The following is a 16173-nucleotide window of genomic DNA, read 5'->3' on the forward strand; positions in this document are numbered from 1 at the left end:
CAGTAAGACATGGCAATAGCTTTGCACTATTATGTTGTGCCATTAATTTTTACTGCTAGAAGGAGGACTCCCTTCCAGCCCATAGATTTGTTCTAAGGAATCTTTCAGACTTCTGATGAAGCAGGGCCAGCCTGCTTTTTGTGTGAACGTGAATGTAAAGCTCAGATCTAATTTCCCTCTCGTGTTGATGTGAATGATGTAATTTTCTATTAGCACCAGTGGAACTGAGTCACAAACTTGTTAGCCTAAGGGCTCCTTTCTAGGTGGTTATATGATGCTATAATGCAGTGATGAAACATTTACACTCCTCCTATTACAAAACGCTAGGTGGAACCACAGTGACCAATTGGGGCCCATTACGATGCACCTAGTGGGCAGACAAAATTCCATGTGTCACCAAAGGGTCACATATATTTGGTCAAGGGTAAGTGCCACTTCCAAAGTTACCCATGTATTTAAAATGCATGCATATGCCACAAAGGAAGGATTACACACATGTATATTTCACAGCGAAAATGCACATTTGGTAGAACTCTAGTAAGTGGCTGGGTGAACAAGAATGTGAAGTTTCCTACATGAAGTTTTCAATGCATCTATAGGAGACAAGTCTCAAGAAACGTATCTTTCTTTAAAAGTACACGCTAGGGCAGAATTCAGCTCGTTTCAGACCACAGTTCTTTGGGCCATCAGAGCAGCCATACATCAATATTTTTTTTCAAAGTCCCCAACTTGCAGCACTATCAAAAAATCTATATAAAAATGCTAACAATACTGTGCTAATTATATGAGTGTAAATAGCACATTAGCCCTCCTTAAACCAATTTGCTAGGTTCTCAATTTTGCAATGTCCTTCTTTAACAGGAGTCTAAAATTAACCTTGGTCTGTAAACTGCAGCCCCAAACCACTTATTTGTACAGTCAATGGCAGTGATCTTAAAAAGAAAATGCACAAGATACACACGTGCGCAAAATGAGCATGTGGGCACCCAGGCTTTCTCCACAGTTTCCTCGGTTAAAGGCTCCCAGGATTTCTATTAAATTTAATAATACCTCTGTTAACAAGTGGTTTGTTTGTGGCTCATGGGAACCTTTCTGGGACTGGTGGCTAAGGAGGCTACAGAAAAAGCCACAAAGCCACGTGGATATTTCGTGCATGTAAGCTGAGAACAAACCAGCAGTAAGAAAACAAGCCTACACAGCTTGAGCACGACCCACTGAGACAACTTTCTGAGCAGCACCATAGAAATGCATGGGAATGGCCTGCAAGGCGGGTTCAGGGACGTCCAGCCCGGCTCCCATTCACTTCCGTGGGGCTTGGAGAGGAAGAGGAGAAATACACAACAAACTCAAGTCCTCAGTCATGTTCTTAGCATGCTGAAATAGGACCCAAAGATATAATCCTATTACGAGTAGCCTGAAGGATTAGATCCAGACATGCTGTGGCAATCCTAAAGTAACTTCCCTAAAGCTCAATGGGAATTCAACTGCAGAATTACAGCAGCGGAACAGAATCTGGCCCTGTCAGTTAGTGGAAGCATTGTTCTTTTTCCCTGGTAACAAAAAGGTAAAAGGGTTTTATATTATAATTATCATTTAATTTATTGTGTATATAAAACAAAAAAAATGGCCTGTGTACAAATATCACAAAACATCAACGATTCCCAAAGATGTAGCGCCTCAGAACACATTATAAACAAAAGATCTATTTTTCCCCTTTTTTCTTAAATTCTGGCATAAATATATTAAAGCTGACCAAAAAAGAGGGGGAGGGGAATTCCAGGGCAAGCTACATCACTTCCTCATACAAAAATGTACAAAACATTAGCTTCTAACTAGACATAACATAATACTGGTCATCACAGTCTGACACTGAGTATAACTGTGTGATGTCTTGGGAGTATTGTACTGGAGGGCGATTAAAAAATAGCTTCTCTTGCAGTCTTGCAGATCAGGTGACTTCAGTCATAGAGGCAGAATGATTCTACGGGGGAGACAGAGAGGACAGAAAACACAGAGTACTATTTAGTATGATATGAGGTGGTCCATCAAATCTCAGGGCAGGTCGCACTGCTGGCATGCAGAAGGGCCCAACTTCAACCCCTGGCATCTCCAACCAAAAGGATTTGGTTGCAGATAATGGGAAAGGCCTACACCTGATACCCAGGACAGCTGCTGCCAGTCAAAGAGTCCTCTGGCATACCAGTGGTTTGACTCAGTCAGTGGCAACTTCAGATGTTCCTGTCCAAACCATAAATAATCCAACTACAGATGTTTCTATCCAAACTAAAAATAAACTAATAGGCTGAACTGGTAATAAACACTTTAATAAGAACGCCAAGTGAAACAAAATGGGGCATTCCCTCAAAAGAAGAGTGAGAATTAATTTGAACACTATTTAACAAGCATAATTTCAACATTCATTTTCAGCTTGAGTCCCAGCCCAAAGGGACCATCTGTCCCCCACCCCCACTGGCCCTGCCATTTTTATAAGTATTAGTATTAAAATTATACTTAAATAAATCAGCTGCCTGGTTTAAGAGGCAGGGAATATTTGATCTTAAAAAAACCACAACCTAATCATCAGTCTAACCAACTGGTGTATTAAATGTAGCAACATTATTGTAAAGGGGGAAGTCAAAAGAAGTGGGTTTTCCTAATATTCTGTTGTGTTATTATGCTTCTGTTCTGAAAGCAACAGGGGAACAAGAGTCTCCTGAATGAATGAATGGATGAATGAATATTTAAATGTGAAGGATGGAAGGCACCTGCGCACTCAACGTCTCCAAAGGACTTTCCACTCTTGGAAATGCCATCAGGGGCATCCCTCGCTGTTCGTCAGGCTTTGATTTAGAAGGAGCTCCATGTGTTCCTTTGAAGTTATGGACCACACACATCCCCTGTAGGATAGGGAGGAAAAAGAGAAATCACTGAAGCTATCATGGATGCCCTTGAACCAGCAGCAGATAGCCACACCTCCTGCCCGCAGCTACAGAAGGGACGCTGCAAGGCATCTGGTGGAGATTAATTTGGCTTCCATAATTTAAAAAAAACCCGATAATTTTATGAGGCTATGCCAATCTCTTATTTTGTGTTATAAGCAGCACTCACCAGCTGTTACAATATTGACATGTACAATATATGTGGAAGGACTGACATCTACATCATCTCAGTGAGCCAGTTTGGTGTAGTGATGAAGAGCACAGACTCTAATCTGAAGAACTGGGTTTGATTCCTCACTCCTCCACTTGCAGCCAACTGATCTTGGGTCAGTCACAGTTCTCTCAGAGCTGTTCTCTCAAGAACAGTTCTCAAAAGAGCTCTCTCAGGCCCCATCTATCTCTCACAGGGTGCCTGCTGTGGGGAGGGGAAGGCAAAAGAGACTGTAAGCTGCTCTGAGACTTTGAGTGAAGGGAGGGGTATAAATCCAATCTCCACTTCTTCAGTGGCAAACCTTATATCTCTGCATACCATTAAGCAAAGACACCATATTTGTGTGGCTTGGATTGGCCCAGTGTCAGTTCATGAACTGAAGGGTGGTATACAGTAATACTGCAAACCACACACAGCCTGCTATGATTTTGGGAGACCCAGGTTTATTTTAAACCTCAGACACCTGGTGTTCTAAAGGTAGTGAGTGTCTAGGCTTCGGGCTTGCTGCTCTGATGTAAGTTCTGTGGTGCACAAGTAGAATATGGAGATCACTGAGGCAGGAATTGTTGATTAACAACAAAGAAGGTGTATTTACTTACAAGTAGGTTTCAAGGAACCCACAGCACAGGTCTCCAGATAGACAAAAGAGAAACCTGGCACATTCATTTAGAGAGTAGTTTCAGTTTTCTTTAATACTTTCCAGCACAAACAGGCTTTTACCAATTTTCCACTAGGCTGAATCGTAATACAGACACAGGATTCCACCCTCACCAGCCTGCGCTTTCCCCAGAGTCAGTGCTTGTTTGCTAGACACAGGCCTAACAACCGGGTTCTCTATTCTCTGTCAGAAATAGAGCCAAACCACTCTGCCACACTATCAGGCAGAGCTACCCTTCACTCTGTTCTTTTCCTGAGCCAGACCTGAGCTCTCTCTGCTCTCTCCCTGAGGCAGAACTGAATTCCTGCTGTGTTTCCCTCCAGCATTGCTCCCCCCTTCTGAATGGTGATTGGATACTGGAGTAGCATTCACATGGGCTTAAGTGAGTGGCTGTTTTCCCCTTCAGGGGTGGGACAGCCTTCGGTTTCTCACAGCAGGTACTAGGAGGAGTGACATTTCAATGTAGACGGAATAGTAAAAACAAAACAAAAAATCACTTGCCAGGAAGAGAGCTACTGTGCTTCCCAAGATGAAGCCTGCAATGACATCTGAGCAATGGTTTCGATACTCGGAAACTCGGTTGAGCCCAGTGAGGAATGCAGCACAAAGAGTCCCCAGGCACAACACTGGCTTGGCTAGCCGACTGCTCTTCGTCTTGATTGTGCTCGTGATGTACATCTGAAATGCAACCGGACAAAAAGCGGCCTTAGAGATCCAAGAGCCCACCTCCTCCCTGTCATAGTTTAGATGATCCCCCTGTTTATTCCTTCAGCATACAAAATCTGAGCACCTTGAGCTGTTCTCCAGCCAAGGAAAGCAGCCACTGGATGTGGTTTTACCACCCACTTGGGGGTAAGCCTGGAGAAGAGAAGTACTATGACTATTCATGTAGCAGCTCCAAGGTTCAGCCCCTGGCATCTCCAGTTAAAGAGGATCTCTCCACCCAAAGCCCTGGAGAGCGACTGCTGCTGGTCAGAAGAGACAAGAGGGACTAATGGGAGTAGCGTCAGGCTAGGATCTGGGAGATGCAAGTTTAAATCTTCACTCTGCCAAGGAAGCTTACTGGGTGACCTTGGGCCAGTCACACACTTGCAGGCTAACCTATTTAGGAGGGTTATTGTTGTGATGTTAAAATGAAGGAAGGAAGAATAATGTAACCCAACCTGAGTCCCCACTAAAGAGAAATGTGGAGTATAAATAGCTAAATAAATAAGCAAGCAAGCTTCATACAAGCAGCATCTGGTATACCACTTAAGAGTATCGGACTAGGATCCGGGAGTCCTTGGTTCTAATCCTTGCTGTCCATGGAAACTTGCTGGGTCATTTTGGGCTAGTCACGCTCTCTCAGCCTGACCTACCTCACAGGGTTGTTGTGAGGATAAAACGAAGGAGAAGAGAACTGCTTTGGGTCCCCACTGGGGAGAAAATGGGGTACAAATGAAGTAATTAAATATATACTTGCTTGAGAGAGCTTTTTACTTTCTTCTTGCTAGACAATCCGGAAAGCAGACCATGTCCCCCAGAAACTGACTACTGCTGCTGAACATGCACTTCTTATAGGTCAATTTGCATCATGATAATTCAATCTGTGCAAAGCATCTCAGATATTCCCAGAGTCATCATTTGTATTTGGAATGTTACATACAAATTGGATCATTTGAAGATGCCTGCACAGCAACCCAGCGGAGATTTTGCTGCTTGGAAAAAGCATTGCTGTGATCAAGGAAATTGGTGCCAGGTTGTCCTAGCTGTATCTGGAGAGAACTCAAGCACACGTTTGGATAGTCCCTATAGTAGATAAAAGGTGTTTGCAGGGCTGCATCTAGTTAAAAAAACCCCAGACTGTTCTTATCATGAACCTTCCCATCCACTGGGTATCTCATCCCCATCCTATCTGAGGCCTCCCTGAGCGGTTTGAGGGAGGGGTGGAGTATAAATTCAGGGAAATAAATATTCCCCCACCTTTCCATTTTAATTTTCAATGTAAGAACCATTTTAATTTTCAATGTAATATAATATATGACAAAAAAAGGGAGAGAGCTCGCACAGGAGTTATTAAAAAAGAGCGAATGTAAATTTAATTACAGAGTGAGAGATGGCTTTGTGTTCTGCTACACAGCTACACTAAAACCCATAGAGCCATGATAGATTGTTTTTAATGACATCAAGGACAAAGAAAATAAATAAAAGGGTGGGAGAAACAATTAACAGACACATACTAATTTACGAGCCTGTAATTACAAGGACTACGCCAGTAAGAAGACAGTAGAATTCAAAGACAAGAAAGGGGCTAATCGTACATCAGCCAACACAATGAAAACCTCTTAAGTGATTTGTGCTTTCTAAAAGGTGTCTCTTCTCAAAACAGTACCTAACAGTCCATAATACCCTAGGCATGAGGAGGTATTATGGAACTGAGAGCAAGCCAGGGTCAAATTGAAGAACTGGAAAGAACTGCAAAAGCTATGGGTCTGTTTTTATGACTTGCTTGTTTTTATAGTGATAATTTATTGTTTTAATTGTAAACTGCCTCCCAGCAGGACTCTGATGAGGCAGCACAGAAATCTCTTAAATGAATGTGTAATAAATAAAGGGGTAAAGTGGATACAGCCTTCAGCTGGACAGAGTCATGTTAATATCTTTGCCTGCCTGTGGATAACCAGGCGCTAGCTGTGACCTACACTATTGCAAGGATAAACATGGGAAACTTCTCAGCAGTTTCAGGGAAGGACCGAATACATATCTGACAAATAAAAAATTGAATATAATAAAAAAGATGAATGCTTTAAAATTTTTGGATAGAACTCAGAAGCACTGGCATTCTGGAAACATATACATTGCAATCCTAAACAGAGTTACACCTTTCCAAGTGCTTAAAAGGGTGTAACTTAACTTCAGATTGAACTGAGAATCTAGGAAGGAGACAAAGTACAGTATGGAATGTTGTTTCCTCCCTGAAAGTCTGACTACTGAACTCCTTCCCTTGACCCTTCTAGCCTTTTCAAGCATATCCTCTCTGAAGATAGAAGAGGGGATGGTCTAAACAGGAAGATTTCAGTAAACACAATGTTTCCATCTCCACTTATCTCCCTTCTATTCTAAGGGAGGGGAATGCTGCCAGATTAGAGGAAGGCCTGTATAAACCCAAGGCTGGATCCTGATCTCTTCCAAGGAACAGAGGTATACAGGTGTTGGGAGGGCGGTGGATAGCAGCCCAATCTTTCCCTTGTTTATCATACTCTTAGAACTGGATGTTGCATTTTCAAATGTTGCAAACAGGATTGCCAAGTTCCCAGTATTGCCTGGCGAGGGAATTTCACACGCATGCAATACAATGATGCCACCAGGAAGTGATGTCATCATGTTGGTGATGTCGCTTGTGGCTACTCTAGACATTTCCGAGAAAACTCTATGGTTTTCCTCAGACACTCTAGCCATTTGGGAGGGAAAACTCTATGGTACCTCTTGTACCATAGAGTTTTCCCCTCCCAAATGGCTAGAGCACCCAGAAAACCCATAGAGTTTACCCAGAAAGCCTAGAGCAGCTGCAAGCAATGTCACCAGTGCAATGATGTCACTTCCAGGTGACATCATTGTGCCGACAACGTCGTGGGAGGTTCCCCCTGCCAGCCCAATGTGGGTCGGTGGGTTGGGAACCTCCTGGGTGGGGGAACCCCCACCCATACCGGGGGCTTCGCAGCCCTAGTTGCAAAATACAGAATTTGGGTCTTTTAGGACAAGCTTATGATCCATGTAACACTGCTTTGTGCAACCCAGTCACTGGCTTCTCATTTGCTTCAGATTCTGCTGTCTTCTTTTTAAAATAATCCTAGTAATGCTTGAGAATACACAAATGCAATCAAGGAGAGGGAAAGCTTATTTCCATTCTGGCAAACCTTCCATTTTCTGAAGTCTATGAAGCTCCAAGGCAAAGTTCATCAGGGGAAGTGATGACTCTCTCTGACATGGATTTTGATTAACAAAATAAAATTTGAGTAATGCTAGCATTTTCGAGGATGCATTATTTACCAGGATGCAGAGGTGCATACACACAATAAATATCAATTCAGGACAACTAATTTTGTTGACAATTACTGAGACAACTATTATGCCATTATACTGTGGAGGAGTTCAATGTGATTATACAATTTAATATCCAGATTCAGAGATACAGTACTTTGTTATTGCATTATAAGGCATTTATCTTCAAAGTTTCTCTCTAAAAACAATGCGCCGCTGCATGATAATGCTGCGGTATACTTAATTGCATCCAAGACTTTTTTTGTAGCAGGAACTCCTTTGTATATTAGGCCACTGATGCAGCCAATCCTCCAAGAGCTTACAGGGCTCTTAGTACAGGGCCTACTATAAGCTCCAGGAGGACTGGCTACATCTGGGTTGTGTGGCCTAATATGCAAAGGAGTTCCTGCTACAAAAAAAGCCCTGATTGCATCTGAGGCCAGCTCCTGAAAACTTCCTTTTGCTTATTACAATATGGATGTTTTCTATTCTCAGCCTTTATTTCTATACCTTCCATGCTCTTCAACTAACAAGAAAGAGACAGATGTGCTTTGGCCCCATACAATACGAGCCTATGGCTTCTGTATGGCAGTTGGCAACAGGGTGAGGGCTTCTGATGTCCTGGCCCCACTGATGGACCTCCTGATGGCACCTGGGTTTTTTGGCCACTGTGTGACACAGAGTGTTGGACTGGGTGGACCATTGGCTTGATCCAACATGGCTTCTCTTCTGTTCTTATCTACATTCTGTTAACAGGCTCTTGGTATGTATGGATGTAAAGACTAACAAGGACTAGGGTCTCTGAGTGGGAGGTGGCAGTGCTATGCTGGTAGTATATATTCATATGATTGGTACATGGGATTTGGCGTAACTCTGCTGACATCAGGGTCAGGACTGGGCTGCACTGGAACCAACCTTGGAAGGAATGGCAGTGACACTGGTATCCCCTGAATCCAATAACATTACATTTACAAAAGAGGTGGGACAGATTAATCTTTGCCCATTGAACTCAAAAGAGAGACAAAACCCCACTTATTCTGCCTCCCTGATGGAACACAGGATTCCAACAAACTCTGAAGCCAATCTCGGAACACTACAAGCAGTATATAACTATACAACTTCAGACAGAACTGGATTCATACATTTGAATACTCCATAGGAAGAACTATCTGCATGTACAAAATTATCATGTCAGGTGCAAAACTGTTCTTTGTAATGGTACAGTGTCCAAAGAGCTGCATCCCATGATTCTACAGTTGTGGGGCTCATTCCTCGAATAAGCAATGCAACAGAAATAAAAGATCTCAAGTGATGTAACAACAATAAAAACAAGGTAAATAAAGGCAGACACTCCTTTACGTACTTACTGTAGCATATAAGGCTGAATAGATGCTTAAAGCAGCATGTTTGGATGGAAAGGATCTCCTTGCCTTCTCAATCACATCCTGGTCTCCGGTGCAGATATTCCCATTGTTTACAAACTGGTGATGAGCCCGGCAGTCACTCCCAGTGTAGTTGGGTTTACACACAGTCAAGAAATAGGGCGCCAAGTTGCCTGTCACAACTTGGCCAGCATTTACAAATATGTCAGTGGCGAAAAGGCCAAATGCGAACACTCCTGTGGAAAGTTAAAAAATAAAGTAAAATACCAATGGGATTATAATTCCTGGAATGTCATGGGAATGGGAGCAAGAATGACAGAAAGTAAAATGGCTCCTCTTAGAAAAAAGAAATAAAACCTTGCTACAAGGACAGGAGGGAGGGAAGGCAGCCTAGCATAGCCTGATCTCATGAGATTTCTGAAGTTAAGCAGGGTAGGCACTTGGAAGGGAGACCACCAAGTATGACTATGTGGGGGGAAGGCAATGGCAAATCACCTCAGCTTCTCACATGCCTTGACAGCCACTTCCTGGGGTCACCATAAGCTGGTTGTGACTTGAGGATTGTGAAGAGGTGATGTGAAGAGGTGATGATAAGAAACAGGAAGTTGTATTGCAGGGAAACAGGAAACTAGATAGCTCTACAGATCAGGGAACCAAGGACCATGTGGTAGCTGGTCTTATCCCTTACTGATTGTAAATGTATGAAAAAGATTTTGCAGCTGTAGGCTAAACTTAACATTACTATGTCCCTTGCTTTCCCAAATATGCTTAAGTTAGAGTTGTCAGGACCAAGGTCACAGGGAGGGAAACCCCTCCCCTAAACAGGGATGTCACTGTGTGACATCTTCTTGTCAGGGGATGCTCTGGTATGTGGGCATACTCTATGGTTTTGAGAGTGAAAAAAACCATACAATTTCACCCAAATACCAGAGCATCCCTGCATGACATCCATAATGCAATGATGTCACCCAGAAGTGTGTTTGCTCACCCCTGGAATGCTCTCCAAATCCCCTTGCCTATCTGGAAACCCTAGCTTAAGCATGCTCTCAAGAAGAACATTATGCCACATTTTCCAGGATCATAGTAGACCTCCTCCCATCCTTATACATGTGAAAGTATCTCATGTTAAATCAGAACACTGGTCTACTCAATAACTACTGTCTACTTGAATTGGCAGCGGCTGTCTAGGTTGTCAGCAGAGGTTCTTCCCTACTACCTGGAGATGGGACTGAACTGGCAACCTGCTGAAAGCAATGGTTCCCCCAAAGCAAAAGATCTACCTTTCCTGAAGTCAGAGCGCACAGCTAATTCAGTACAGCAGTCTTCCATTCCCACCCACTGCTACTCTCCCAGATGATGGGAGAGCAGAGAGGAGGATGGTTTAGATTCAGTGCTCTAGGACGGTCCTTGCAATATCCACCTGGCCCAAAACGTTTCCCTTTTTGCTGGATGACTGACTGGTCATGCCAATACCTAAGATCTGGCACTGAAGGCTGAACCTGGCTCAGATTAAGTACTGAAACACCCAAAGATTAGCAAGTTTTTGTTCACTGCAGTATAAAAACAAGAAGAGAGCACCAACCAATGAGTTCAGTCCATAGACTGGCAAGGGATTTCAATCCATTTTCTATCCATGTTCTTTAGACAGAGTAATATTCTTGATAATTGTGAGGACACTTTGTTTACCTTCTCTAGTTTTGTGATGTAGATAGAATAGATACTACAAGAAAGCTGAGAGGGGGCAAGATAAATAACAGACTATAGGCTGGATTTTGTTCTCTATCTCACCCAATTGCCACCCTCATTACACTGTCCCATGTGGGTTTTGTCCATGCAGTTTCCAAGATCCCCAGCACAAACATTGCTGAGTGGTCAATGGGGACACCTCCTTTATTTTTCACTATCAGAAAAGTTGGTTTGATCCAAGCTTATGTTCAGGGATCCTACAACATTTAAACTGGGATGCTCCACCTCAATGCCCCATCCTTCTAGGAAATGCTTCTCTTTATGCAGTGTAAAAACTGACTGAGACATCACAATCAGTAGACCAACTCTCTCCATCTGCCCTACTCTTTATTTGCATGTTTGAAAATTTGAGCTGTAACCAGTATGTGAGGACATGCTTTAGACTCCAGACATTTCCACTTGGAGGGCATCAAGCTAGTTAAAAATGTGTCAAAGATGCACCTCTAGCACACCTGCTGCTGTTCAGTTGCGAAACTGGAGACTTCAATCCTGCGCCTGTAGCTACATGAAGTTCCCATCCCACCATTCACTGCTAGGTAATAAAACACTACAGTGCTGCTAACAGTATTGTTTTTGGAATACATTTCAGCACCAGGATTAACACTTGTTGCCCATCCCTTCTGGCTGGCAAGGAAATAAGAGATCACAAGCATTCTAGCTTATTGAAATAGTTCCTATTACAACTGACAATACCAAAGGAGAAATCATACATGCCTTAGTCTCCTGTTGAGAAACCTCAGCTTCATTATTCAACCACCCCAATGTTAGACACTGCACATTTTACAGCAATGGAAGCTGGCACATGGCATTGCTAATCGCAGATTTACTGGGTGGAAACTATAAACTATCAGCAAGATTTTTATGTTACCAATTTCCCCAAAAAAACTATGTTGTACGTTAGCAGGGTACTATAGTTACATGGAACAACAACAACAATAACAAAAAGAAGCGCTATGTGTATGGCAGGAGGGAAATCATAATACAATGTGACCATGTCAGCCTCGAGGCTATTTGCCTGGAGGAAGGTGGTACCTGCTGATCCTAGCTGTCTGTCTCTCTGACAACAGAGGCTTGGCTTAGAATCTTGAGATGGTAAAATAGACTGTATCACTTCAGATTGTAGGTAGGGCTTTTGAAAACATTTTTAAGGCTACTCTGATCTACTTGGGGCTAAGACACTGCAGCTGGAGTCAACAAGCCTATAGCTTAGATGTTGTTCCAACGAAGGTTGAACGTGAACTACAGGGGACATGTGTCCCACTATGGCAGAAGACTTTTCAGCCAGGGTCCCCTTTCCCTACTATCTCTGGACAGTCTAGGGGTTACCCAAAACTCTGGTTTCACCACAGAGTTGTGGATGAATCCTAGAGCACCAGCCCAGCATGATGATGCCACTTCTGGTTTCATGAAGCTATAGAACTTTCCCTCTTCCAAAAATGTCAGCTACAGCTCACAATCCTAGAGTGAACTGAGACTTTAAATACTAGTGCAAGGTGGTGGGGATGCAATCTCCACCCTTCCAAGAGCCAGTACTTGATAACATGGGAGTGCAAAAGCCAACTAGAATCAGGTGAGAATAACCATGCTGCCCACTTCCCTGTCTCAGCCTCCAAGCCTCAGCCACACTGGTATGTGACCAGAGTGCAAGGGCCATGCCTCAGTGGTAGAGCATCTGCTTGCCATGCAGAAGGACTCAAGATCAATCCCCACCATCTGCAGTTTTAAAGGTCAAGTGACAGGTGATGTGAAAGACATCTTCCTGAGACAGTGGAGAGCTGCTACCATTCTAAGTAGGGAATACTAATCTTGACAGAACAGTGATCTGGTTCAATAATATAAGGCAGCTTCATATGTTGTTGTTTGGGGCTACAGGAAAGTACACCTCTCCAGTAATGTGAGGAGTAGCCCAACACAGTCCATGAGGCTGTCTTTGAACAAGTTGTGTGGACGATTCATCTAGAGCTGCAAATGCCTGCGCCTATAAAAGCATTCCAGAAGGCAGCTCAGGCATGCAAAAAGTTATCTCTGAATCTGCTCTACAGCCCGATTCCTTGACCAGTCTCTCATAGTTTTGAGAGCCTCGGTGTAAAGGCTTAAGTTGTTGACATATGCATCTCTTGATAAAGGTATTTATCAAAATGGGAAGTATAAAGATTGAAATTCTATTGATAACCTACTTTATGCACATTTGGAGAATTTACATTCATACTACTCTTGAGTGTGGAACATTCTTTACATATTCCTTGGAAGCCTGGAACTGTATTGGAACTTGGTGGTTTGGTTTATGTTATTCTGACCATTGCATTTATTGGTAACAGTGTATGTGTTATAACGTTTTGACTTTTCCCCATAAATATTACAAGTGTTTTATGTATTTTTCATGTGTTTGTGTAATTAAATACATTGTTTTCATTGAACAAGGGAGATATCTGGCATTTTCTGGTTGTTCAATCTAATTTCACAGAAAAGAAACAAAAGAGAGGCAGCATGCTTGGAATCAAACTTGAATGTAAACAAAGACTGCCATGGAGGATCTCAATATGACCGACAAGAAAAAGTGTTCAGCCACATAAGCACAAGGGCTTTTAACACTATTCCTGCAGGCGAGTTTATCCGATTCATTTACTGTAGCTAGTGTGCTGGAGCAGCACAATGCTGCTAAGTGCCTCAAAGCAGTCAGGGCTCCTTCATTAGTGGCACTTTCCTATTCATCAATACAACCTAGAGGCCGTCTAAAGTTCAAGGGCATTTTATGGGTCACGAAAGGTTCCTGATCTTTTATTGTTGCCCAAGCAGGCTCACAGGTTATCCCTGAATGACTAGTGGGGCTTGGTGGGACTAACAAGAAGTGCTGGGGTTCAGTGTAGTGAATTGGCTCTTTGTGAGCTGCAAATCAGTTTGCCAGAAAAGCTTGCCAGGAACTCCGTAGATGACACTAGCTAAGCCATTCCTCTGCCAGCCTTCAGCCCCCATTTGCAAAGTATACATTTAGAAAAGCGCATGCTATCTTTCCATTGTTCAAGGTGCCTTACAATTCAAAAAAGCACCAGGGCTTTTTTTTTTTGTAGCAGGAACTCCTTTGCATATTAGGCCACACTCTCCAGATGTAGCCAATCCTCCTGGGCTTAAAGTAGGTCCTGTACTAAAAGCCCTATAAGCTCTTGGAGGATTGGCTACATCAGGGGTGTGTGGCCTAATATGCAAAGGAGTTCCTGCTACAAACAAAGCTCTGAAGAGCACTATACAAAAATACATGGGCAGAAAGATGCTGTTGCAGCTGTCCTGCTTGTGGGCTTCCCAGAGGAAGCTGGTTGGCTACTATGTGAACAGTATGCTAGAGCTGATGGGCTTTTGGTCTGAGCCAGCATGGCTCTTCTTATGTCCTTAAATGCCCCAAAGTTAAATGAGATACAAGTGTCATTTGATGCAAATGCCATTCATAAATCCAGATGAAGCTTAGTCCTGTAAACCTTTTATAATGACTGCAGTGAGGAGGCCTTAAGCAATCTTGCAAGCATCCCTTTACACATGATATGAAGTTGACTCTAGGGAGGTTCATGCTGTCTGTTTCCATGTTAGCCTGGCAAATAAATGGTACAACTAACAATGGTACAAAACTAACTGAAATGTTAGATGGAGCTCAGTTGGCATATGAGTTGGTCATTCAGGTCTGTCTGTTCCACATTCTAAGAACATGAAGAGCAGCTGTTCTGGATCAGACCCATGGTGCACCAAGACCAGCATCTAAAAGAATCAGATACTGAAAGCTACTTGGGGGTAGCTGCTTCAACTTGCTTCTCTAAGAGCAAAAGCTGGGCCCAGAATACCTCCAGGCTCTTCACCTGTTTAGAAAAGACAGCTGAACCTCATGCAATACCAGCCAGCCAATCCTTTCCAAAACATCAGCATTTCCAGCAGCATCACATCTGTTTTGCCTAGATTCAGTGTTAGTTTGTTCTCCCTCATCTGCTTGACCATACTGCAACCAAATATTATTCAGTTCCAGAGTGAAATACAAAGCAGGCTATCATGGTTTGCTTTATGGTTTATTAGACTTATATCCTGCCCTCCCCACTGAAGCACGCTTAGGGCAGTACAGTACAAGGTTAACACCTCAAACCAAAGCTCTGATTATGATGGTGGATTTATATCCTGCCCTCCACTCTGAATTTCAGAGCGGCTCACAATCTCCTTTATCTCCTTCCCCCACAACAGACACCCTGTGAGGTGGGTGGGGCTGAGAGGGCTCTCACAGCAGCTGCCCTTTCGAGGACAACTCCTGCAAGAGCTCTGGTTGACCCAAGGCCATTCCAGCAACTGCAAGTGGAGGAGTGGGGAATCAAACCCGGTTCTCCCAGATAAGAGTCCACACACTTAACCACTACACCAAACTGGCTCTGGATGATCTAATTCAGTAGATATTCAGAAGCCCTGCCCTGTATGCCCCTGCTGGTTGAAACTCATGGGGTGAGCACCAGACACAGGGATTTTGCTGTTGTGATACACATTCTGTAGTAACCTACTAAGCAGGGTTCACCTGCGGAGGAGGGAACCATGTATGCCCTCCGCTCAAGCTCCCCAGAAGAAAGGAGGGTGGAGTTAGAACATACGAAATAAAAAATAAATAAAACTATCATCCGGTTGGCTTGGTGGGCTTTCATTTTAGCTGAGATGTTTTATGATCTGTTGTGTTCCCACCCCAGATTGTTGTAGCAGATGTTTCTGATGGTTTTACCTGCAATTTATGATGGTGTTCTTTTTAGTTGTTCTAGCTGCTGTAACAAGCATTCTAATGACTAGTAATAATTAAGTTGTTATTTTATTTGTTGTAATAATTAAGTGGGGCTTTTTTGTTATTGTTTTGAATGACAGGGTTGTAAGTGGCATTGGATATTTTGATGCCAAGGGTAGGATGTAAGTATTTTTAAAACAAATCACATTGGTGAACTTTGTGGTAGCCCATTCAGTGGGTCCCAATAAGATAAGCTGGCATCTCTGATGGATTCATTGGACAAGAAAGGCTGAAACCCTCAAAGAGCTGCCTTTGAAAGACCTGTCACAGGCTACAATAAGATGCCATGACTGAGCATATCAAAGGCCACTGAAAGTCTAACTGAATTAACTATCAATCTGTTGTGCAGATCATCCACCCATGCAACTAAACTGGTCTAAAGCCAGATTGAAACGGGTCAAGAAATGATGCCTCATTCAGAAATG

At 43.1% G+C, this 16173-nt stretch overlaps 1 protein-coding gene across 1 annotated transcript in view; it reads right to left on the reverse strand.

The window, feature by feature from the left end:
• Positions 1-1826: 1826 nt before the first annotated feature.
• Positions 1827-16173, reverse strand: part of PLPPR1 (phospholipid phosphatase related 1) — a 151647-nt gene continuing 137300 nt past the window's right edge. The window contains exons 5-8 of the mRNA XM_060237139.1: positions 9196-9446; positions 4310-4486; positions 2766-2897; positions 1827-1981 (exon numbers count right to left, since the gene is read on the reverse strand). Coding sequence (XP_060093122.1) covers positions 1949-1981; positions 2766-2897; positions 4310-4486; positions 9196-9446 — 593 coding nt within the window. The 3' untranslated portion in view covers positions 1827-1948. The remainder of the gene's footprint in view (positions 1982-2765; positions 2898-4309; positions 4487-9195; positions 9447-16173) is intronic.

This window comes from Heteronotia binoei, chromosome 4 (genome assembly GCF_032191835.1).
Source record: "Heteronotia binoei isolate CCM8104 ecotype False Entrance Well chromosome 4, APGP_CSIRO_Hbin_v1, whole genome shotgun sequence".
Lineage (NCBI taxonomy): Eukaryota > Metazoa > Chordata > Lepidosauria > Squamata > Gekkonidae > Heteronotia > Heteronotia binoei.